The sequence below is a fragment of the Myotis davidii genome, unplaced genomic scaffold (assembly GCF_000327345.1).
Source record: "Myotis davidii unplaced genomic scaffold, ASM32734v1 scaffold38, whole genome shotgun sequence".
Classification (NCBI taxonomy): Eukaryota; Metazoa; Chordata; class Mammalia; order Chiroptera; family Vespertilionidae; genus Myotis; species Myotis davidii.
Genome location: NW_006291383.1, coordinates 267,694 through 293,987, shown reverse-complemented (window position 1 = coordinate 293,987; position 26,294 = coordinate 267,694). Strand labels below are relative to the sequence as shown.

Below are 26,294 nucleotides of genomic sequence, written 5' to 3'. Positions count from 1 at the left end.
CTGAAACCAGACAGTCCCGCTTCTCCCGTTTGACGGTCCCTAAAGACTCGCCTGGATCTGGATCTCAGAGTCTGCGACTCCCTCCCGATTGAAAACTCCAACCGCGCCCTCCGCCGCCAGCCCGCTCCGTGCACTCCGCACCTCAGAATTTGACTTCAGCACTGCGCCTCCTCTGAGTGTCCGTTTGCGTTACTCTTTCCTCCTAGTTGTAGGACTTCCACTCAGCCAGCGTTCCTGTGGTTCTGGATGATGTCCGTTCCGTCTTAGTTTCACTTTTGAAGTGGTTGTTCGAGGCAGCAAACTCCGGCGTTAACCTATGCCGCCATCTTGGTTCTCCTATCGGTAATTACATATTTATATTAAAAAAAAACACACCTCTTTTCCAAAGTGGCTGCACCATTTTATATTCCACGAGCAGTTTCTGAGTGGTCTGGTTTATCTGCATCTTTGTTAGCATTTGGTGGTGTCTTTCTGTTTTCTCCATCTGATAGGTGTGTAGTAATAGTTCATTGTGGTTTTAGTGTGCGATTCCCCAATAGCTGATACTTTTGAACATCTTTTCGTACGCGTGTTTGCCATCTGTATATCCTTTTGGTGACATGTTTCTTAATGTCTTTTGCCCTTTTCAGATTAGATATTTCCCCCCACTGTTGAGTTTTAAGAATTCTTGATATATTCTAGATACTAGTCTTTTTTGTTGGATATGTGGTTGCAAGTCTTTTCTCCCAGTCTGTGGCTTGCTTTAAAAAAAATTTTTTTACAAGGTCTTTGGTAGAGCAAGTTTTGCATTTTGATGTCAAGTCCAGCTTATCAATTTTTTTCCCCCATAGCTTGTGCTTTTGTTCAACTATAAGAGCTCTTTGTTCTAGATCCTGAAATTTTTATCCTATTTTTTTTCTAAAGGTTTTGTAGTTTTAGGCTTTACATTTAAGCCTGTGATCTATTTGGGGTTAATTTTTGTAAAAGGTAGGAGACTTGGGTTGAGGCTTGTTTGTTTATTTATTTTTGTCCATGCATGTCCTCTTCCTCCAATACCATTTGTCCAGAAGGCTTTCTGTCCTCCATTGAATTGCTTTTGCACCTTTGTCAGATTTGGACATATTAGTGTAGGTATTTCTGGGTTATCTATTCTGTACCATTGATTTATGTGTCCATCTCTTCACCAATATCACCATATGAATTATAACTGTAAAATGTCTTGAAATCCAATAGACTGATTTCTCTAGCTTTATTCTTTTTTCTCAGAAATTTTAACTATTCCAGTTTATTTGCCTTTCTATATAAAAAAAAGTTTAGAATAGTCTTGACAATATGTATAAAAAATCTTGTTGGGGTTTTGATAGGAATTAAATTAAACCTGTATATCAGTTTTGGGGAGAATTGATATCTTTACTTACGTTGGGTCTTTCAGTCCATGAACATAGAATATTTCTTTATTTACTTAGATCTTCTTTGACTTCTTTTATTATTTTGTAATTATGAGTCTTCTACACACTGTCATTCCTTGGTTCCCTGGCCAGCTTGCCCATCTCCCAGCCTTTCAGAGGCTTGTGTTTGCTTTATACGCAATGCCCGGGAGTTTTAGTTGTGCTTAGTGGAAGGAATAAGGAAAGGAACTTCCCATCTCTTCCTGGAAGTGAAAGTTCCACTCTGTTGTTTAAATGCCTGAAAGTCGCTGCTGTTTTCAAGGAGAAATTGGAATTACATCATTGGACTCTGCCCGAGGCTTCAGCCAGTGACGCTCAGTTGTTTTTGGAACTAAACAACGGGGAGGACAGCATTCCATCTGACTCCCCGAGTCTCTCTTCTGACTCTCAGACATTTCCTCTGCTCAGTTCACATCCCTTTTCCTTAGCTCCACCTGTAAAAGGATTGCGGTCAAGCTCTTTTCCACCCCGTTGACATCTGTGGGCTCCAACCTTGGAGACTCAACCTTCCTCTAGAGAACCTTTTCTTGGTTTAGTGCAGTCACCATCTTCCTTCACTTTGTATCTTTCATTTTCTACTCATTGATATTTGGATTCCTGTTTATGGTTTGATCAGATCCTTTTCTCAGTTTTCTAAGGGTACGTGTTTGAACCAGCCAAGGATCTCTCTGGCTGCCCGGCTGTGTCTGTACATGCCAGATCTCCTTCACCATCTTTCGTACCTGCGTGGTTAGCCTTGTGGGACTTTGCCAGTATGTAATGGGATAGAGTAAGGCTATGATGGCACTTGCTGAATTCTGACTTGCCAGCAGCAGCTCCTCCTCTTACAGATGTTCTGTGAAAGCAAAGATTGCCTTAGCAGGTCAGTGCCACTCTGTTACTACCTGGCTCTGTGCTCAGAAGCCCTCAGGGGCAGGTCTATGCTAAGAGTAGGATTGGAATATATGGTTTAGCTGGAGCTCGAGTCCAAGTCGTGGAATTCTGTCACACTCTGGTACATGATATGGGGTAATACTTTGAGCATGCTTAGGTCTGGGTTAGCTGTCCTGCCTGCATCTGTTTATCTCTCACAGGAGCAGGCAGCTGAAGGAGAGGACGAGGTGGCAGGACATCATGGGGGGATCACTTCCCTTCCCAGACGCACCAGACCACGCAGTGCAATAAAAACGGAGCACACGGGCACCGACCGGACTTTGGACATCAGTTGATCTGCCCTGGTTGGAGTTGTATGCCAACCTATATGATTAATGACCCCTGCTTTGGGACACATTGAATAGAGGAGTGGGTGAAGGGGCCAGAGAAGTTTTCCTGCTCTCCATGAAGTATTGAAGAGCTGACAACTTTAATTTTAATAATTAATATTTAAATGTATTAGAATGTCATCGCTTCACCTCTCTGTGAAACCAGGGCTAAATTTAGCCAAGTACAGACTGGCAGCGCACTCAGTGACCTCTAAAAAATTGGCAAAATCAGTTTTCTTGTAGAGTCTCCATCAGCCATAGAATTGGATGTTATAGGTCCTTTGGTCAGCCCTTGTGTTTTACAATTGAAGATACAAATACCCAGTGTGTGGCATAGTTGGGACTCAAGGCAAGACTTCTGATTCATTGTTCCTTCCCTGGTTCATGCTGATAACGGTGATATAGACAAAACATTTTACAGTGTGAGACCATAGGAATCATTTGAGAATTGACTCATGAGTTACATCTAGGCCAGCGGCAAGAGTGCAGGTGAAGGTGACTTAACCTGTCCTGGTCCTCATTTTCAGGGATTCCGTTTCGTGCAGGAACTCTCTGGGCATCGCCAATACAATATACCAAGTACATTAAATTATCTTGAGCAGCCCAGCCAGCCCTTGTTTCTAGAAATACTCTGCTTAGGCAGCTTCTGGAAACTGGTGCCGCCTTGGTTCCCCCGCCTGCCCCAAACACATTAACTGAAGGCTCAGGACTTCTGGTTTCTTGCCCTGCTCTCTGAAATGCTTCATTTTAATTTTAGTCAGGCGAGGCCCATCTTAGTATATATTTCAGTGTTATCAACCTTTCACTTAACTCTGTACTCCACTGATTATTATCTGAATGGATTCTGTGCGTTGACCATATTTTCTGAAAATTTGCCCATTTTACTGTCGACTCTTACGAGGGATTTTTACTGCAGCAGAATAATTTGAGGGGAAAAACATCACAACCAAACGAGCTCTGGGAACAAAGGCATATAGTCATTTCTGCTGTAATTCTTATTTCCGTTGACGTGAGATTGGAAATGAAATGCTTTCTCTGTGTTGTCATTGTGAAGATGTGTGAACGTGAAAGCCAGAAAACAAGTGTGCTTCATTATTATTATTTTTTGGTAATTATGCTGTAGACAGAAGATTATAGAGCTGCTGTTAAAGAGGCAGAAACAGCTTACTTCGCATCTGGGTTGGCTGCAAAGCTGGCTGTTTTGACCTTTAGATGCAGTGTCTCCTGCTGTCTCAGGTCTTTGATCTCTGGGATTTAGGCATAAATATGCTGTACTAACTCACGTATCTCTAGCCTTTATCACTTTTCCCCTTGTACCTATTTTTCTCCACAAAATATGAATGGAAACACATAGAATTGTTTCCTTGTTACTTGGACATCCCATAGGGTACCGGACCCCACAGCCCCCACGAGAGAGGCAGCCATCGATTTTGGTGTCAAGGTGGGCAGAGAAGGCGAAATGCGAGTAGTTGTCAAGTGTAGATTGTGTTTACTTTTCAGCTTTGTTTTCCTGTAGCTTCTCGTGTTTCCTGACTTGAAAAGTACTATATTGAAAAAGTAGCAGTTTTCTGAGCAAATGAGTCTGCCCCAGAATAGAAATTAGCTTAAATTCTGAAAACGTTCTTCCATTTTTAGATGATGTAAATAAAATGTCAGAAGACACTTGAAACCTTTTCAGTACTTTTACTCTTTTCTATTCAAAAGGCAGGTATTGTCACATTAAATTGCTTTGTCTTCTTATAAATAGCTTCAACTTGTAGGGAGTTAGAATTTTGAGATATATTGTAGTTTCTTTGTTTAAATTAAAAATGGAAAGTTATGTTCTTTTAGACCACAGAAATCCTGGCCTGCTCCTCTGCCCTAATATGTCCCTCAAATCCAGAGAAGCGGGTCAAGGCCATGAATGCAGAGGATCCCAGAGAAGCTAATGGGACACATGCCTTTGCATCACCGCTCTCTCAGGAGCAGGGATTACAATATTATCTAAACAGGCACGGTGACTAAATCTGAGGACGTATAGTTTGGTGAACTGTGCTTACGTGACTTTAAAGCTATGGATGTCGCACCAAGCATTTAGGAGAAATGTCTACAACCCAAACAGCATGCTTTTTCTCAGAGCGGAATGGAGGTGAGGCATGGCAGCAGGGATGTGGGAGAAAATACAGTGTGTGTACACGGATGTATATGCATGTGTATGTGCACACTGAACCTGAGGTCCTCATTCGGCGCGATTCCCAGTGGCCAGTGCTCCCTTTTCAATCATGGCAGAATATGAAAGCATCTTGGTTTGAGGCTGTAGTCCACACTGGGTCCCACTTTGTCCTGGTACTTCTGCATCTAAAGAGGGTGGGGAACCTTGCCCGGTGGATGTGGATCATGCACATTCCTATAGCTGCTCAGTGCCTGGGGTGGTGCTGGGAGTAATAACTGGACCGAGCTCTCACAGCGCCCCAAGGCGGTGGGTGGACCACCCTGTACACAGTCTGACAGGAAGAACTGGTGTGAGAGAAGTTGGGGTTGATATGTTGGTGTTTGGGTGACCCCAAAACTCTAAACATTTTTCAGTGTTTGTAGTCACAGGTTTCTATTCTAAAGAGCACTTAATAACTTACAAAACCTGTTTTGAATCGAATAATTTTGATACTTTATTGTTAACTTGTTAGAAACAAAGCTTTTTCACCACCAACGCATTCATAACTTTTTCTATAGTTATATATGTTTTATAAACATACTAGTATAAATGTCCAATAGGGAAGAGCATTTAAATAATTCATTGTGAATTTTATGTGTATTGTGAAGGGTATACATATCTTGATGAGAGATAATGTGAAAGATTTCTCAGTTTTTACAGAACACATACTTTGTCTCCTTTGTAGATTTTTCTTTTTATTGCTATTTTCCCCTATTATGAAAATAGTTTAACCACAATGCATTTGATAAAAGTGAAGCTGTGGAGGGAGGGGGAGCACCTATAATGCTAACATAATGGTCACCGTTGGTATTCAGGGGTATTGGCTAATAGTGTTTCTCCTGTGTATTTGTGTTTGTTCATTCCTTGTTAACCCCCGTGCCACCCCCTCACGAGCATTCCGTCACAGGCCTTGGAAGTAGTCAGCGCCTAGTTCACATCCTGGTTCATACTTACTAACTGTGGGGCTGTGGCAGTTTCTTAACTTCTCCAAACCCTGTTTCCTCATCTGTAAAATGACATCATATTGTCTACTTCATAGATTATTATGATAACTAATGAGATGTTGTATTTAAATGTATTTATTTAAAGTGTGTAGTTCACCATTTGACTTACGGTAGAATGGAGTTAGTATCTATATATATATAAATGAAATATGATTTGCCTTTAGTATAGAATATGTTGGTTTTATTCCTAAGTAAGTGCAAGACATTCTAAGATGCTGTGGAAATTCAGACATTATAATTCACTGCTTGAGATTAATGATTGTGGTGAAAGTAGAAAATTTTAGTTCAGAGAAACAAATGAGTACCTGTGATAAGGTAGATGTTAACAGGATCTAATAATTAATTAACAAATCTGTTGATTGGTTTTCTTTGGCATGGCTTGTTTTAACTTTTGGTATATTGTTATTAGAAAAGGAATGGTATTTTTTAATGATGCTAACCTCGTCAAAGCTGCCTGTAATGTTCTTACTCTGTGATTATAATAAACATTTTGTGGGATAAACTTTGTATTTTAGTTCTTTCAGGAGAAAAACAAGAAAGAATTTTCAAGTGAGTTTCTGATTTTTTTTCTTAGTCTGAGTTGCTCAGAAGTTTAAACATTAATTTTTGGGCTTGATTCAAAAGCTAAAAGAATAAAAATTCCTTTAAAAATGTTGTAATTCTTTTGTCAGCTAAAAGATCATTTTAACCTTAGCTAGAGCCTATATTGTGAGGCTTTTTAAGAAAACAGACTTTAGTGCAAATTGTACATTTTAGAAGATAGTAGACACTCGTTGCATGAAGATCCAAATAGTGTTCCAGCACATTTTATCTTGTGCTGTGTTAGGTTTATTTTTGGAATGGAAGTAGTAAGCGCTCAGTTTATATTTACTTTAAGTTTTAAAAATATGCCATGTGTAGTGCTTACCTCTAAGGGATGAAAAATAGTGTTTCAGTTTTCCCTGGTTACTTAATGATGCAGAGCCTTTCCAAAGAGGATTTCAGTCTCCATTTCATTTCATATGTGATTAGATTTTAAGCTCTGTCTAAAGTTTCAGTTTAATATCTAAATTTATGTTTCTGAACTTGACTTCACTGGTTATACTTATAAGCCATATAATGTCCAGTTCATCATCCATTTAGAGATCAGTGCATGTGCCACAAACAAACAAAAGAAACAACACACAACTAATTGCTGTGGCATTCTTTTGCATTCCTGTTTTTCAGATTGCAAACAACTGAGGTGGCTTAAAATGCACATATCTAATCTGGATTAGGCTCTAATTCATTTCTATTATTTTAAAGACCGTTTTTTGAGTTGTGAGAACTGTGACTACTGTCAAGATAGATGCCCATAAACTTGTATTTACACATTCATGTTGATTTGCTTACATAATTTGCAAGAACACCTTTCTGCTACCTCTTCTTTACACTTAAAATGCAAAGGTAACAAAATTGGAATTCTACCTAAAGCTGACATTCTCTTCATACTTTGGGTGAGCCTGACTACTTAGTAAATGTTATTTTTATTTTACAGGGTAAGGAAGTTTTCATTGAACATGTGACTTTCAGTTTTGCTTTTTCCTTGGGCTTAGTTATCGTCGTATTTGAAATGACCGCTGTGTAGAGATTTTGAGGTCTAACCAAGCTTCTTTGCGTGCTAGAAAGTACTTCGTAGGACCAACCCTTTCTCCCCCTTTGGTTTATTTAGAAGACTTGCACTATCTGCCAGATGCTGCTTCCCAACCAGTGCAGCTATGCATCCCACCAGAGAATCCATCAGCACAAATCTCCCTACACCTGCCCCGAGTGCGGGGCCATCTGCAGGTCGGTGCACTTCCAGACCCACGTCACCAAGAACTGTCTGCACTACACGCGGAGAGTTGGTTTTCGGTCAGTATTTCGTCGACTTAACGCGCAAGTAAAGCTTGTTCACTTACTAACCGCACAGCATTTGGAGTGGTCTGTGCATTTTGTGTCCAGGGTCATGCAGTGATACCTCGATTAACAGATCCTTTAGGAACCGAGCTCGTCTGTGGTAGAATTGATCTGTTGGAATCCTTGAATGTGGACGTGGCCCTCTGGCCCACACACACCTAAGGGTGAATGGAGCCTTCCGGGCAAAAGTGTGCATGTGGCAGGGTTTGGCTTTGATCGACTGTTCCAGCCTTTTCTTTCTGTGTTCTTTCCAGCATACTTTTATGTCTTCCTTTGCATTTTAACTCCTGTAACAATACCATGCATGTCTGTACTTCTTAATCTTTCCTCTCTCAATCAGAAAGGGTGTGATGGTTCCTTACTTTTATTTTGTCATGATAACAGACTGGGTGTATGTTCTTTCCTAACATGGCTCTTTGTGGAAGCGCCTTCCACCCCAGGTAACCTTCTCGAGTCCTTCTTCTCCATCACCTCTGCCCAGGCCTCTCCCTCTCTTCACACATCTTGACTAGAACCCCTTTCACTACCCCCTACAATGCTCAGATGTGTCTTTTGCAACATCTGACGAATCTAATGTTAATTTAGTTACTATCGATTGATGAGGCACTTGAACTTTGTTCTCCACTTTGTGACCTTCTGAAATGCATGCCTGTGCCTTTTATATTTTGACCCAGTGAAGGCCCACCAAGAAAACCAGTCGCTGATACACAGTGTCTTTGTTAATAGAGGTATAACTGTACTGTGTGTTTGTCTTAAACTTAAGTATTTGGTTGCCTAGTGTCTTCAAAGTTAGACTGTTCATATACAGTGACTTTTTTTTTTAGTTGTAATACAGTTATGATCTATAAAAATGAAGTCTAGTGGTATATTTGATAGTCTTATTTCAGTTAAATTTTGGTTATGGCATCATTATTTTATGTTTTAATCTCATGCCTCCAGACTTGTGATGCACAATATTTAATGAGTTGGGATTTACCCTAGTAGAAAACCTTGGGTTTCGAAGTTAAGAAACCAGAGTTTTTGGGTACCAGTTCTGCTAGTCATGTGTTAATTCGTGTTATCTCTGTTCTTTGGTGCCCTGTCTGTAAAATTGGTGTGATGCTTCCTCCATCTCCACCTGGATGTTAGAGTGAAACAGGGTAATCAACTGCATGCTAAGTGCTTAGGAAGAAAGTCACACATGGGAGGTGCCCTCGCTTCCCCAGAATCTGTACACACGATGCCGTGGTTCTTTCCCCGCGGATAGAAAGTCCCTGCACTGGATTCTTTGTGTGATGGTGATGGACAGCATGTCTGAGTGCTCTTCTTAACAGGTGCCAAACTTCCTTCACACGCTTTGTTTATTTTTCTAATAGAATGAAAGTAAACTTAGTTTGGAATGAATACAGAAAGTGGGACATCGATAACTTTACTTATTCCTGATACCTTTCCTACTTAAAACAGAGACTTTGAAGCTCCCTTTTCTTCCCCCCTCCCCCTCTTTTGCCACATTCACAGAGTTGCTTCTATTTGGGGTCTTGAATTTTACCTAAAATTTTTTGTGTTTAGTATAGATTTTTTTTCTGGACATGAGGCTTATAGTAGTTGTAAAAATACTGTGTATTTGTGTATTCTGAAGTTTAGTTCATGTTTGCCTCTTTAGATGATAGAAAATAATTTGATCTTACTATTTTTTAATTAAAAAATGTTTTTATTGATTTCAGAGAGAGGAAGGGAGAGGGAGAGAGGGGTCAGTGATGAGAGAATCGTTGATTGGCTGCTTCTTGCACACCCCTCAGTGGGGATTGAGCCCGTGACCCTGGGCATATGCCCTGACCGGAATCGAATGGTGACCTCCTGGTCCACGGGTCAACACTCCACTACTAAGCCACGCAGGTTGGGCTTGATCTTAGTTTTTTTTCCTGCTGTTTTAAATAATGGTCCGGTCTAATGTGGGACTGGGGCTCACTCAGCAGCCCTTTGGCCTTGTATATTTTCTTCTTTTTGGCTTTCTAGGGTTTTTTGTTTTGTTTTATTTTGTTTTCTTTTGGCAGAGGAATCTAACACGCTCCAGGTCTTCTTTGGTCTCTTTCAGGTTCAGTGTGCCACATTTTCTTTCCTGATCATATTGCGTCTCCTGCAGAATGAGGGGGGTCGCTTCTAGCTTGTGGTTGATTTGGTAAAAGTCAAGTATTTCTCTGAACTTTCCTACTTCTCGATCCATTGGATCTGAATCTAGAAAGAGGAATTTTATTGGATTCTATACTGTAAACATTTTTAAAATAAAAAAATTAAGAGAAACTTGATTCATACCCAGAACACAAAGGATTTAAATATTAACAGATTGATTTTTAGTAGCATTAGGATACTGTATGGCCCCTTCAAATTCTGACTTCTGTTTGTCTTATTTACATCCTCTTGTTACCCTGAACCTTTCTCTCACGCCTTGGCAGTTATTTTGCAACTCTCTCTCTTCTTTCTTTCCTTCCATTGCAGAGGGTTTTCCTTTGGCTTCTATGATGCTGTTTGGACCACGCCTTAGCCACCTCCTTTATCAGCTGTAGATTCTTTAATATCCTGTTGATTTTCTTGAGGATTTACTCTTTCACTCCAGGCAACTTCAGAGAATGAGCTCTTTGTTCCTTTAGGCCCTTCCTTGTTTTTTTGCCCTTTGAATACCACCCTTCTACCCCTTATGGGAAAAATCTTTTGTGTATGACTCACGGTGTAGAGGATGCTTCTGTTTCATTAGTAACCCATCTGGTTTTGTTTTATGTCACCTTTCTCTTTCATGGGGTTCACAGACTTCTGGGGTTGGGAAGGACTAAAAAAAAAAGATCTCAATTTACAAATGAGAAACCAGCCCAAAGAGGATCAATAATAACCTGTTCAAGACAACACAAGTTCAGGTTAACCCGGAATAATTTCAGTATGCTTGGGTGGCTTTATTGCCTAAAATAAAAGTAGACAAGATGGGGGAGCTTTCCTTAATTATTTCCTGTTGTTATTTAGTGTTGCTACTCTATTTGCTGCTAAACAATATGCTTTAAGCCATTTAAAATGCTAATGCATTAATAATGGTTTTTATAAAATGCTTGCAAAGCTTAACAAGGCACGCTTTATAGAACACGAGTCATTCAGAGCATGCCATTCCCCTGAGGCTTTGGGAGTATCTCCAGGAATTCAAAAGGGGGATCTAAGAATAGAAGTACCTTAGATTAATACAGCCGTCACTAAGCTCTGCCTCCTAGAAGGCAGGCCCTGTCTGCAGTCTTCATTCCTCAGGTCGGCTTTCCCATTCACATAGTTGATGTCAACAGAGAAGGACAATCAGGTCATCAAATGGTCACACACACTCAGTGTTGCTAGGAGTCCTTGAGTGTTAAAGATGAGTTTGGGGAGAAATGTATCTCTACTTTTTACAGTGTGTTTCTGTAGGAGTAGATTGGAATGAGAAACAAGGTAATTGAATTATTAGAAATTCAAGAGGTAAAGAGGTTAGCTAGAGACCATTTATTTAGAGATGTTGGTTTTTCAGAAGTTTATCGTTCATGTCTTTTCTTAAATTGGAGTGGACTTAAATTTATTTTTTAGGAGACAAATTAGGTGGTTGACCTTCGCTACCTAATGGGCACCCATAACCTCCGTATACATTAACCACAGCAGTCTGGACCAGGAACAGTGGCCTTGGCCTTGGACCCAGCGCTCATGTGTTCCTCTGTGTCCCTCCACGATGACACACATAGGATTAGATAGGGAGATTTCTTCTGCTGGATATGCCATCGGGTAAAGGGGGTGGGGAGGAACCTCAGGGCCCTCCTACATAATCCAGCATGTAGGAGCCTCCTCCAAAGCCAGAAGTCAAGACAGGCTTGCTGTGTTCCTGGCCTTGATCATGGCCCCCATGATCCATTGGTCTCACCACAGTCTGGAGTCTGGACATTCAATTCTAGAAACTTTAAAGATGTTAAAAAAAAAAAAATAGACCTTTTGAGTTTTATTTTTCTTCTTCATGATCTTCCTTCTTCCTTACATAAAAATAATTTGATGTTCTATCATTAGAAAAAAACAAAACCTACTTCCAGAAAGCTATTGGAAACTTAAAATGTGTTCATTTTACTCAGTTTTTACCCAGTTAAGTTCACCCGTGTAATGGTCTCGTGCTAATGACTCTGTGTTTATTTTTCTAACAGATGTGTACATTGCAATGTTGTGTACTCTGATGTGGCCGCACTGAAGTCTCACATCCAAGGTTCTCACTGTGAAGTCTTCTACAAGTGTTCTATTTGTCCAATGGCGTTTAAGTCTGCCCCCAGCACACATTCCCATGCCTACACACAACATCCTGGCATCAAGATAGGAGAGCCAAAGTAAGTCACACTGCCTTTTGACTTGTACTCCACTAATTTATTAGTGCTTTAGAGGAGGTTGGAGTTCCATGGAATACAACTTAAGATAAGAAAAACAATGTCACCAGGCAGATTCTGATGCTCATAGCTCCCTAAATCTTTCAGTTCTTTTCAGGTGACATCTTTGTCCAAAATGTCCCTTATTGTATTTATCACTTCTGTCTTTTTCCTTAGATAATTTTAACACGTTCTAGGAAAACTATGAAAAACTGTCATCCTTCGATGTTTTCATAGTTTCTTTCTTACAGTATACACTTTTCATAGGAACATTAATAAGACGAAGTCAACTAAGACAGTGGTTATGGAATTTAATTTCATTGCCAGTGTATGTCCTTGATTAGTAAATTTCATTTTTGCCTTAATCTCGCTTTTGGTGTTATCAATTTTTGCTTTTTGTGTGTCTTTCGTGATGAAGTGGTGCTTCAGCAGACAGTTGTGGGCTGCCTACCCGCAATAGAAGTGGCTTAGGAAAAAAGAGGGAGTATGGGCACCGGAGTCAGAATCCCACCCCCACCCACCAGCTGTGTGAACTTGGACCATCACTTACCCTTGTCTCAAACTCCGTTTTTCCCGTTAAGGGAGGGGAATGCTTATGTCCCAGCATTTGAGGGAGGATAAAATGAGGTCAGGTTCAAAATGCCTACCTAGCACACAGCCCCCACGTGCGGAGGTGTGGGGGGCTCTGTAGCATTAGTTCCTGCCCACGGTTCCCTGCCCCTGTATTATTTGTGGCAGTGTGGAATTTGATGATTATGTGAGACTAGATTGGCAGCCTCACATCTGTTGTTATATATTTGCCCATAACTCCATAATCAAGGAGAATTTAGGGAGAGAGTATGTCGATATGCCATATTATCTATATTTGGCTTTTATTGTAATTTTAGTTTTGGGGAAATGTTATTGACTAAAACTACAGAAGTGACTATGTTTACTAAAAACTATGATAATACGGAATTTTATTCTAATAAGACCTTTACTCTAATCTTTTTTTTTTTCACTCTAATCTTTGTAGATCCTCAAAATGAGACAGATTATAAGTCAGGGGACCCATATACAACTTGGTGTGTCAATTCTGAAGACGGACATTAGTGAATTTTTTTAGTTTTCAGTGTTCATGGTAGCAAGATTTCTGATTTCTGGACAGTAATATAGTCATTCCCTCCAGTGAATAAAGTTTTAGATTGGGTTTTTTATTCAAATAAAACAAATTCATTGCTGAAATGTATATGAAATCTACATAGCTGTAGATTTCACCTGAGGGTGGGGGTGGGAGAGAGATGTGAGAGAAACATCGATCAGCTGAGCCCTGTGCCCTGACTGGGAATTGAACCCGAAACCTGGTGCACAGGACGATGTTCAACCAACCAAGCCACCTGGACAGGCATGTCACCAGGTTTATAATATGCGTTTATGTGGTGTTACTATGTGCCAGGTGCTGTCCAGTGCTCTGTTCCTTGCTTCTCAGTGTAAGGTCAGGCATGCTTCCTTGCTGTATACAAGGAAACTTTGAATACTGTTTCATCTTTTCTGGGTAATTTGAGATCATTTTCAGTGTCCATACTGGATTTTATGGTGATCCAGTTTGTGTCCGTTTGCTTTTGTGTTTTCCTTACATCTGATAGACAGCAGTTTCTTTTGCTGCTTTGGGCCATCCTTTTATTTGCCAGCTTCAAATGTATGTAAGTGGATAAATGAGAACTTCAGAGTTTAGAATTATATAAGAACAAAGACTTTTTGAACAAGTTCCTAATAAAGAAAACATGCAGAACCACCGTAGCTGCCGGGTAGAGGTCTTTGGAGTGGACCGAAGCAGAATTTGAACTGTGGCCCTGGGATTCAGGGGGCATCAAGCAGATGTCAGTGGTCAGCAAACTCATTAGTCAACAGGGCCAAATATCAACAGTACAGCAATTGAAATTTCTTTTGAGAGCCAAATTTTTTAAACTTAAACTATATAGGTAGGTACATTGTTATTAACTTAATTAGGGTACTCCTAAGGCTTAGGGGCCAAAGAGCCGAGCCGCAGTTTGCTGATCACTGCTCTAGCTGAGCCTCAGTGTCCTGTGAAGCGGCGGCAGCGTGAGTTCCCAGGGCAGCGTGTGGTGCTCAGGAGAGTGCAGTGCACCTGGCTGAGTTCAGTCTGTGATGGAGGAAGCTTGTGGCAGGGATATCAGAGCTTAGAACCTTTATTCATTTGTTTTCACACCCATTTCAAGGGCAGCACTCTTTTCTGGAGAGTTTTGGTTGCTACCAGTGGACCTGGGTGTGGGTATTTGGTTTTAACTTTCTATTTCTTCTTTCCTTCCCTCTCCCCACCCCCTCCAGTTTCTCCCCTCCTTGGTTATAGTCTAGTTTCTCTGCCATTCATTGAGCCTTATGACGTCCAGGACTAAGCACACACTTTCTGGTTTGCCATTCCCACACCCCTGAGAACCCACACCCTGCATTCCTCATGGTCTCCTCACCGTGCTGCACCCGTTTAGATGGTTTGTGAGCACAGGTCTCCCATTGTGACTGCCTTTCCTCCACTGCCGGGCAGGCTCCTGTGGTGGTTCCAGTGTGCTGGCTTCATCTTCATATTCTGTCCCTGTGTGTCTGAGGTTCCTGTGCGGTTCATTAGCATCAGTTTTTCACTGTGCAGTAATTTCTGTCCTACAGGAAAAAGCTGGAAGAACACTCTGGAGGACCCCTGCACTCCGTCCCTCAGATTCTCCAGTTGTCAGCATCTCCATTTCATTCATTTTGTACTTTCTCTGTGGCTGTCTTTCTCCTGTGTAGGAATCTTGGGCATCATGGCATAAAGATGGGAGTGTTTTCTGCCTCTCCCTCCCAGTCAGGAGTCAGTATCGATTACGTTCCCAACCAATTCACAGAGTCCATGAAAATTTCTCCAGTGGTTGAGACATTGTCTTTTATCCAGGACCCCATGTTGCATTTAATCGTCCTGTCTCATCAGCATTCTTCCATCTGGAACAGCTGCTCGTGCACTCAGGAAGTGCACCCTGGGCTGGAATCTTCCCTGCGTCACACTGGGGACCGCTGTGCCTGCCTGTCCTTGTCATGCTGAGGTCATTACCGCATCATCTAGTGCAGTTGGTGTCACCATTTCCCCTTTGTGTTTAGAGCAGTTTGTGGGGCAGAATTCTGATAATATGTTAACAACCTGTTCCCCTGAAAAAAGCCGAAGTAAATGATTCTCTGCTGTTTTATACTTTCCTTGCTATTAAGTAGAAGGCAACAAATGAAACCAAAGAAACCCCTACTCCAAAGGAATGGAGAATGTATAAAATGATCTATGCCATTTGTCATGAAAGAATAGAATCCTGAGAAAATTCGTAGCCTACCTAGTAATCTTACTTCTTTTCTTCAGGCTATTTTTTCCCTTATTGCTGTATGCTAATTACAGAAACATCAGGAAATACAGATAAGCAGAACAATGAAAGGAATACGTGTATTGCCATCCAGCAGAGATGATGGTAGATATATGCCTTCTATTCTTTTTCTACACCCCCTTAAAAAGTGTAACCACATCATACATACTGTCTCATTACCTGTTGTTTTAATTTTCATGAAAATCTTTCCATGTCATTGGTATATGTCTGCAACATAATTTCAACATTTTTACACAGTTGCTCTTATTTACTGGACTGTTTAAAAATCCAAGCTGTTTCAGGCAGTGAGGAAATGATCATTTTTGCCATGTCTGGCGAAGTTAATGATGGCATGTTAGTGTACCACCTTGGAGCAGTCTGGTGAAGTTGTGTCTGATCTTAAAAACTGCCCCGTCCCAATCAAGGGTGCTTGTGCTCTGTGCCAAACTAACATGTCAAGACCTTGTAAAAACATGTCACTCACTCCAATTAAATTTATAAATTTTATGGGGCGGTGGAGAAAAAAGTTAAATCTGTAATTTTTGGACAAATACATGCACAGTGAGGGTGGAGGGTACATGAGAAGTGTTCTGTTGAACAGGCCCTGAGAGGAAAGACAAGTGGATACAAGAGGCATTCCTTTCTTTAACTTTGCTGCTGAAATACCAGGTGAAACCTCAGCGTTCCCTTTTCATCTCTTTCACCTTCAGTCACTGTTTCTCTGCCATTTTCCTAAGCTGCTCCCTAGAACTTTGCACCTATTCTCATCATTCTTCCAAGGAGACAGAGGTCTTCCAGGACCTCCCCCAAGGACCAGGGTAACCTGGAACAGTGGGCGACCTACTGTGGGCAGGGGTGTTCACAGGTGACCCGTCACATTCACTGGAGGCGAAGGTGTTGTGGCCAGGAGTCTAGGAACATTCACTGCTATGGACAGCTCTTGCCTGAGCCTCTGTGGGAGGTGTCATTGGATAGAATGTATTATGTCCTGAAGGTTAAAGGTGCTTAAGGAGGTTTAAGGTTAGCTTAAAACTAACTTAAGGAGGCTGCTTGGTAGTAACATGAGGTACGGAAATCGTTTGCAGTGGACGTGAGTGTTTTAAGCCCGTGGAAGCCCAGTGCACACTCAGGTGTTGCAGTGTGGATTTTCCTTTCTGTGGGCTTTCTTTGTTAAGACAGAATGTTGACATTCAAGTGTAAAATTGCTACTAAGTCCAAGTGAGAACTTGGCACAAGTGACAGCTTGAGCTGTTACAGGGCTGTTATGGGAGTGGGCCTGCTTAGTGCATTCCTCAAAATCTTTTTCAGGTTAGAGCACCACCATTGAGCCGCATTCCTTGTCTGATCTTAAAAAAAAAAAAGCATCAGTGGTGATTTGGCTCAGTGTTTACTAACTGCCAAGTGAGACCTTATGAAAACCTGTCCATTGTACATCTGTAAGTCATAAATGGTCATTCATTTAGACTTCTAAGCAAATGTGCCTAAGTCCTTGCCCAAAATATTAAGATTAATCTGCACTTGAGTGATATCAGTTGCCTTCAAAAGTTTATTTCAACGCTAAACTGTTTTGTTCTTACGTGTTTATGTGTTCTCATTGCCGCTGCCTCCGGAAGTCTTGAGATGAGATGAAAGTTCCTTTGGTTTGAGCGGTGGGGGCTGACTGACGTGTCCATGCACTTCTCTGTTTTAGAATAATATATAAGTGTTCCATGTGCGACACCGTATTTACCCTGCAAACCCTGTTGTATCGCCACTTTGACCAACACATCGAAAACCAGAAGGTGTCTGTTTTCAAGTGTCCAGACTGTTCTCTTTTATATGCACAGAAGCAACTCATGATGGACCATATCAAGGTGTGTGCGTCTCTCTCATGTCTTTTAAATGAATCCCAGATCCATCCATTGGTCATAAATCAAGGGTGAGCAGCAGATTACCATAAGGCATGTGGGCTGTCGAGGGAAGGGATGGATGCTGGTTGATGGTAATGAGCAATGCACATGTTCACTCCACTGAAGAGTGCTTTTATTCCCAAGTCCTCATCTGCATACCATGAAAGATCAACACAAAGTAACAAAGCATGCACTGATTTTAAAATCATAATAAAGTGATAGGGTTCTCTTTTTCTGCAGGTGAAAATGATGACTGTGAGTTCACTTTTTTGGAAACTTGGTGTATAGGATTTAGAAATAGAAAGGGACTCTGACAAATTGTCTGATATGTATAAATATTGGTGTATTTGGAAAAATGAAGGTTTTCCCTTGAAATTAAGTGACTAAGTTTGCATTATAATTGATGCGCCTGCATCTTTAGTCTTTTTCCCCCCTTCTATCAAGGTTGCATGTAAATTGACTATAAAATGTCCAGGATACAGCTCAGTGCCTAGCACCTGGTGGTGTTCAATTAATGAAATGAATAAATGTCCAACTTGGACTACTAACTCTAACCTTCAAAGGGGACATTTTAATCTTTTTATAGCCTTTTAAGCTCACGAAGGACTGAGCTTAGTCCTAGCCTCTTAGCTGTCCACTGTGGTAGGTAAAACAAGTTTATTCCTATGTGATTGGGAGAGAATACCCATTAGCTCTCAGAGATTAAAGTGACTTTAACTTTTTTAAAATAAAGAGAAACAACAGATTCAATATTATCATGAATTCAATCTCTTTCTCCTTAGTTTTTCTCTGTTTTAATACATTACACAAAAAGGTCCATTTATTGAAAGAGCAAATCAAGTCTGAATTAGTTTAGTCTCATCTTAGTTAAATGAATGGGCAGTTAAGCCTTGAAATTTCCTGTGTTGTGCGTATGTGAGCCCATGGGCATAGTGCCTATTGCACAGGACTTCATGTCTTCATGAGTTTGCGCATTAGAGGCCAGGCAAAGGTAGTGGTGATGTGACATCTTAGGGCCAGTAAAGCGCATGGGCTGGGTGGTGTGTTTCATCATTCTCACTTGAAGTACAGTGCAATCCTCTTAGGATATTTAAAGGTTTTGCTAAAATTATAAAGCTGTCTTGACAGTGCATAATGAATGATCAGGAAAAACTGAAAACTGTTAAAAAAAAAAAGTGTAGGGTAATTGGGATTAGACCCAAATATTTTAATATATTATATGGGGGAGGGGACGCAAAGGAAAGTTACTCCTTAAAAGGCTTTTAAGGTGTTTGCTTTCTGGAACTCACCTTTACATCTGGAAGTGGGTCATCATTGACTTGGTGGCTAAGGTCTCCCCTATGTGAATAGTGAACTTGGAGGAATACACGGTCCCAAGAAATAGAGGCTGAAGAGGAGGGGTAGAATCTGTGGCTGCAGGAGGAAAGCATTGTTTTTATGCATCCGAACCTTTATAGGACATGATACGAAAATAGTGGGCGTGACCACTCACTAATGGTCTCATTTCAAGTATGTTCTATACATTTTAAATACTACCCGCCTCGGTGTGTTTGGGATGGCTGAGAAGGAAAATCAGGTTTTAGGAGCAGCCTGTTTTTGTTATGTTTAAGATATGTACATAGCCCTTGTGAATTTATTTTCATTCCTTAATGCCCATGCTGGTCAGTTCGTCGTGAGGAAGGAATTGGGAGGAATAGCACAGGAGCAGTTTCCCCACATGCGTTAAAGGCAGGTCTCTAGCTGCCCAGTCTAACCCAATTCATGTCACTTCTTAGTTCCAGTGAAATGCAGGTTTATTCCATGTTGGCATTCACATTCAAAGTAAACTTTCAAGTTATTTATTGTGACTGGAGGTAAGGAAAACTCAACTCTGAAAGAATTAAGTTGAATTTCTGTTATTAAAAAATCTGTTTTAACTAAGTAATCTTATTTTCACTTACCATGTGAAAATAGGATGTGTAAGTTAGAAATTCTCTAGCACACATTCCATTGCTCTCTTGTTGTTACTGCAGAAGTTTTTGCTGCTTTTCTATAATTTCTCTAGCACCATAAGGTTATTTTATAAAAGAATACTTTAATACTTTCTTCTGGAAAGTTTATTAGGTCTGGGATTTAGTTTTTGGGGGGTTAAATGGTTAACTGTTAAAATAGGGCTTCTGTTTATAAAAAGCCAGAAGCTGGAAGCAAAGCACAGTATTAGGGAGCCCAGACACCCCGTCTAACCCCAGATTTCTCTTTGCCAAGGAACGTGGGACATGCAGCTCAGGCCCCTGTGACAGGGTGGACCTGTAACCTCTGCTCAGGAGAAAGTTATAGAACCCCTTTCCCTTCTGGGGTGAGCAGAACTGAGGAAGGCTGGCTATTCTCGGCTCTGTTTAGGGAAGACCCGGCCTGAGAATGGGAGCCGGAGCCAGCACCTGGGAGACCTGCCTGCACTGAGGGGCCTCAGAGGACGCGCCCCGTCATGACTCTGTCGGCTGAGAACTTGGAGGCTGGCCACAGCCTGGACACTGCTCTAAGGAGAGGCTCAAGGCAAAGAGAAACCACGGGGAGGCATGGGCTGATTCGCTTTCTTTGTTTTTACTCCGTGCTTCTAGAACACAAACAAAACAAAAAACAATGTGAGCCCTCCTTAGATCAAACATACTCGAACTTTAAATCCTGAGCATTTAACTGAAGATAGCTATTGAGGATAATGAGGATAAATAGCTAAGGCTTTCTGAGTATCTACTGTGTATAGTTAGTTCACAAGTCTGGGTACTGTCAGTAAGAAAGGATGGATTTAGGGTGCACGGAGATTAAAATGACCCCCCAAACTCCAGCAAACCCCTCAACTGTTACAAGTGTTCCAAAAATATGAAAGGGAGAAGGGTTTGCTGTTAGCATATGGGTCTGAGGTATTTGTTAAAGCTGGTTAACTGGGGGCCTCGAACACCAACCAGTATGTGAAAGTGAAATGTTCTTTCCCAGAGGTGCTCTGTTGTAGGAAGACCCCTGTGCTGACTGGGAGTGTCAGGAATAATCTGGACTCAATACCGAGGTTCTTCTTTAAACAGTTTCAGAATGGCATAAGCAAATAACTTTTCAAAAATAGTTTTGAACTAGAAATGCATATTTAGTTGACATACAAATACTACTTCTTTATCTTTTTAGAGCACATATTCTGCTTAGGTTTTCTTCTTGATATATGAATATTTATTTCTGAGTGAATGTAAGTCACATGTGAACGTCCTATGCATTGAGATAACCCACATGCGCTCGCTTTTAGTGGTGTGATTTGTGATAGATATTTCTTCTCTTTTTATGACATAGTCTATGCATGGATCGTTGAAAAGTATTGAAGGGCCTCCAAACTTGGGTATAAACTTGCCTTTGAGCATTAAGCCCGCAACTCAAAATTCAGCAAATCAAATCAAGGAGGACGTCAGATCCATGAACGGGAAAGAGATATTGGAAAAGAAATCCTCGTCTCCTGTGAAGAAATCAATGGAACCCAAGAAAGTGGCCAGCCTTGGGTGGACGTGTTGGGAGTGTGACCGCCTATTCACGCAAAGAGATCTTTACATTTCCCACGTGAGGAAGGAGCACGGGAAGGTACGCGTGAAAGCCCCACCCCCGCCCCAGCCCCCTGGGTGTAAGGAAGCGCACCCACCAACAGACCTCCAGGACTTGGGTTCTTGGCTTGCGTCTGTCAGTAAGTAGTAGGGTGACCTCAAAAATCACTCAGTGTCTCTCAGCCTCAGTTTCTTTATCTATAAAAGGGACATATCTGAGCCCTTCCAATCTTGTTCTGTGCTTTTGCTAATAATTTCCATTACTTATATCGACCAAGGCTGGCAGTGAGCTATCTACCACATTTGTGAGGAAACAGAACAAAGGTGAACCAAAGTTAAAAAATGTGTGAATTTACCTCTTAGCCCCATGACAAATACGAAAGAAAAAAGGAGAGAAGGAAAGTGGATGTTTTGAAAACTGCTAGTAGCATTTTATGACTTAGGTGATTATTTCCTGAGTTTGGTAGTGGGAAGAGGGATCTCATCCGTAAAGTATCTAGGAGAAGCTCTGGAACTCAAAATCACTGATAAATCTGAGCTGTATATTCTTTCTCTCTTTAAGATAATAAGTACACATTTCCAAGTAATGAAATTTTTTAAAAAAATGCTCATTGTTAGACTTGAACTAACAAGATTATTTTTTAATATTACTATGACCTTTTCAAAGTTGGTTTGTTCTGGTCAGCATCCAGAGAGAGTCTGCTTTACATTAGTTGTTGTGTAACTGAAATGTCTCTTATTCTATAGCAATTTTATTTTTCAATCTTTAATTTCTTTATTGATTAAGGTATTACATATGTGACCCCATCCCCCCCCCCCCTTATTTTTTAATGTGCCATTAGTTGTTCAAAAAATTGGATATATGTTGCCCGAGTTTCTGGATTTGGGTAATGGCTTCCTTTTGACACTGTTTAACTTGTTTCTCTTTATCCCATAGTTTCTAGAAATTTAATTAGATTCAGGTTGAATTTTTAGATAGGAATACATCACAAGTGCTGTACTCTGTATGTATTGCACTCAGAGGTACGTAGTACCAGCTTGTCCCACTGGTGATTCTAAAATTGATTAGTGGCTCCAGAGACATTACATTATAAAGAAAGAAACCATTTTACTACTTTAACTTAAACCAATTAAACCACATAGTTGACCTTGGGGAACCTGTGTAAAGAGTGCCTAGGAATTGATTTGTAATTGGTATATACTAGATCCCTGTTACATGAAGCGTTTTAAGCATTGCTTTGTAATCTCATTTGTTGAAATCATTTATTAGAACTACTCACAAAGCTCCCCTTTTACTACATCAGTCACAGTGATGACAAATAGCATAAAAATGTTTTTATTGCTTTTGGTCTAACTATACTTAATTCAGTATCTCTTCATATAAAAATGTGTTGCTTACGGAATATATATGGCATTAGTAGCCCATTGCTCATTTCATCATCTCAATATCAGGCTCTCTAAATAGGCCAGAGCCTCTCACAACATGGGTTGTAAGTATTACGTTTTTGAGGGTCAATACGTGATAAGCCATCTATGTAAATACCAGTAGTTATTTTACAGCCGGATGTGTTAATGATTCTAGAAGTCTTTCCTTGGCACCCAAACCGATTTCACAAATGTTACAACAGAAGCAGATCTAATTAGCCAGCAGTCCAGTCCTTGCATCTCTTGTACATTTGAGACTTCTGTAACCATTTTAGACTTTTCAGAATTCTTTGTTTCTTTATTTTTTCTCCCAAACTGTCTTTATTTTACACATATGACAATAACTGGATCTAGACTATACGATGATATGTAACACTTACTTAAACAATTGGCTTTGGATGGCAGCACGGAGCCTGCCCTGACTCGGATGTGTGCGCCAGCATGCTGTGCGGCCATTCATCGCAGAGGAAATGTTTGGCTTAGTAGGATTTTAGGATTAGCTTTGAAGAAGTTGGGACCCTGCCTTTTGGAATAAGGCACATCAGATTAGATTACAGTTTCACATTTGGTTCACATAGCCTCCTGAAAGAACTAAAGGGAGGTGGGGGAGGGAAGGCAGTGTCTTTATAAGCTGGTGAACTGAAAAGAAGGTTGGTTAAACATGAATTAGAAGCTAGCCTGTGAGTTCTGCCAAGCTAAGCCAGACTGGAACCTCCGCTTCCACACACCCTGCCTGCAGACATACTTGTATCTCTTCCCATTCTTCTTCCCTCCTATCAGAATGCTTATGTCACCTCTCCTGCATTTAAACCCCAAACTTCAAATCTTCTGCACTTTGTCTTTCCTCCTCTCAGACAGCCAAGCAAGCACTTTTCCACTCCCACTTTCCCCTGATCTGACCACCTTTGGGTTTCAGCTTCACCTTTGTCAACAAACTCACTTCACCTATGACCTCATTGTTGACTCCAGTGGGCATATTTTGGACTTGACCTCTACTGACTCCACTGCACTATTTCACACAACTTGCAGTTCTTCCTAAAAGCATTTTCTACCCTAAGTTGAACACTACACTCTACTGGGTTTTTCATGGTTTCTATCCTGGAAACATTTAACTCTCTCTCTCTCTGAGGAATTTCAGTTACTCTCATAACTTCACTTTTCATATAAATGTGCAGGTAACTTCCAAGTCTCTGTCTCCAGCTGTGATCTCTTACCTGCATTCCAGTCTCTGGAATCTGACCGCTTATCAAGTGTTTCAGCTTCTTGGTTCATTCACAGGAGCCTGAGGCCTGCCCAGCAAGGAACCTACACCCCCTCCCCCAAGCTTCTGCAGTCAGAGTTTGGTATCCAGCCATCTCCCCGTCCATTCACTTACTCCCCTTTAGCTCACTCATTTATCTGTGTTCTTGCCTGGATTATTGTCTTCACTGTATCCAGAAAGAGGTTTTTAAAGAGCAGTTCTGATTGTGTAAAATGTGATGTCCCTGTTGCCCGCAGAGTGGTGCAGTGGCTTCCTGGCTGCCTTCTGATCTACTCTTTCTCTAGTCATATCTCTTCACCTCTCAGGAGGCTAACTTCTCTTAACCCTTCAGGTCTCAGCCTCGACATCAAGAAAGCCTTTCTTGGTTCCCTCAGACTGAGTCGAGGCCTCTCCTGCATTTTCCATGGCAGCATGTGCCGCCTAATATGTGCTTGCAGCTCTGTGCAGGGGGCCCTCTCCCATTAGACACTTGAGGCTTTCTTCCTCTCTTCAGTTCGCACCATCTAGTCTCGAGGAGCTTCTCCCTAGCACAGAGTAAGCCAATACATATCTCTTGAATTAGTGGATCAAGCATGGGTGCTGGTTGGGAAGACATCCAGCGTAATTTCCTCTTCTTTTTATAGGAGTCATACATGATTTAGTGACCGCACAGTGTCCTGTGCTGTAGGTACAAGATCTAGGGAACTGCATGTGAGGTGATAAGCAGCTTCTAGCCAGTCTTTCTGGGTTTAAGATGAGCCAGAAGTATGAAACATGCTACACACAGTAAGGGACTTGAAGTGTATTTGGCTCAATGCCTCTGGAGAGCCCAGTTGTTTGCTTCACCAGGCTGGAAGTTGTTGGAAAGATCTGGTTTTACTGGGTCACCCAGGGAAACACCACTGTTAGGACAGCATGTAAATGTTCCGAGCCAGTGAACTGTGATGGTATACCGATGGATGGTTTTGGTGCCTTGTGCTAAATCGGAAGGTGGTGATGACAATGATAACAACAGTTTGGTTAACACTGATTGAGGGCTTACCATGTGGCATGCACTGTTTATTATCTCATCTATGCCTCACACAGGCTCATGAGGTACATGCTGTGCCTAATCCCATTTTACAGACAAGGAAAGGAAGTTCAGGGAAGGTTCAGTAATGTATTACCCCAGGTTCTGCAGCTTGTAAGCAGCAGACATGGATTCATTCCAGACTCCTCAAACGCTCTGCTGAATAGTCTGCTCTTTGCAGAGCAGAAAAGCTTGGCATTTCAAAAAATTGCTTAATTTTAGTCTCATTGAATCTGTCAGTATGGATTTAGAACAGTTAGCAAATAGCACTTTCCATCCATCGTCACTTTGATTGATTAAGGTTATGGTCAGTCTTGGTTAAAATTGTGATGGTCTTAGGCGACCCCCCTGTGAAAGGGTCGTCCGACTGCCAAAGGGTCGTGACCCACAGGTTGAGAACCGCTGGTTTATGCTGTCATCAAATAAACGAATGTGTGTTTGTAGTTTTGGAAGGATGTTGAGTGTAACAGCCTTATATTCTTCACTTGGGACCTGCCGCCTCACTGGAGAGTTGCAGTTGTAGTTAATAGCATTTTGCTGTTGCTAATTTACTGCGTCAATCTTCCTGCACAGTCGTGGGTGCTTTGGAGAGGCTCAGGCATCTTAGCCGCTGCCTGGGACGTGTTTGGGGCTGGCTATTGCTGGAGTGGGCTCCCTGGGACACAGAGACTCTTCCTGTAGAAGGACTTTCAGAGAATTCTGGGGAAACACTCGAGAGCGAGGCTCCCGCCTGACTCCAGGTGTTCTCAGTCAGTACTTCGGAACGAGTTCACTAAAGTGCTGGTGAGCCAGGCTTTTTCGGATGGGCAGTGTGGCCAGTTAGGCTCACCCCTTTTTGTAACCAAAGATCGCAGCTCACTTTTACCTTGCTGCCTGGCAGATGGGAGCCTTTGGCCTGAATGACTGCCCAAAGGGATTGGGTCAGCACAGACTGGTTAAACAGGTATTAGAAGATCAGCTAACGTGCTGGCCCTACAGATGCCAGGTTGTGTGTTGCTCCTGGAGTTTGCTCCTGTGGCTCTGCAGTCAGGCCTCACCAGGTGAGTGAGCAGTAACTGGCTAGAGCCGGAGGCAGTGAGGAACGTGTTTACAGACACGCAGGCTTTTGCTGTGAGTGCGTCGCCCGCCAGGGCTGCTGGTAGTTTGGAGACCGCCGAAGACACTTCCCCCTGGGCCCTTCCTGTTTATCTCTCACATGGATCTCGGCCTGTAGAGACTCCCCTGATGCGGGTCTGGTGCCATAGCCAGCCAGGAGAAATAGGAGACTTGGCCGCCATCTCTGTCTGCTTCAGGTGAATGTACCCAGACTTGCTGGCTTAAGAATATTCATATTAAAAACATCACCTACTGCCAGCGACTGACTTCCCTTGCTGTCACCGTCATGGTTTTCCTCCTCTCTGCTTCACTGTCCCGTGGCTGCTGTGGGTCTAGCTCAGCCGTGGGCAAACTACAGCCCGCGGGCCGGATCTGGCTCGTTTGAAATGAATAAAACTAAAAAAAAAAAAGACCGTACCCTTTTATGTAATGATGTTTACTTTGAATTTATATTAGTTCACACAAACACTCCATCCATGCTTT

General features: G+C 41.6%; 1 protein-coding gene across 6 annotated transcripts in view; it reads left to right on the top strand.

The window, feature by feature from the left end:
• ZNF532 (zinc finger protein 532) overlaps positions 1 to 26,294 on the top strand; it is a 96,348-nt gene that overhangs the window by 50,749 nt on the left and 19,305 nt on the right. For 4 of the 6 annotated variants that reach the window (XM_006764437.2, XM_006764431.2, XM_015564405.1 and 1 more), the window contains 4 exons: positions 7,554 to 7,735; positions 11,953 to 12,129; positions 17,230 to 17,392; positions 20,741 to 21,022. In XM_006764437.2, coding sequence (XP_006764500.1) covers positions 7,554 to 7,735; positions 11,953 to 12,129; positions 17,230 to 17,392; positions 20,741 to 21,022 — 804 coding nt within the window. The remainder of the gene's footprint in view (positions 1 to 7,553; positions 7,736 to 11,952; positions 12,130 to 17,229; positions 17,393 to 20,740; positions 21,023 to 26,294) is intronic. The other 2 variants (XM_015564406.1, XM_015564407.1) reach the window with 2 other exon arrangements.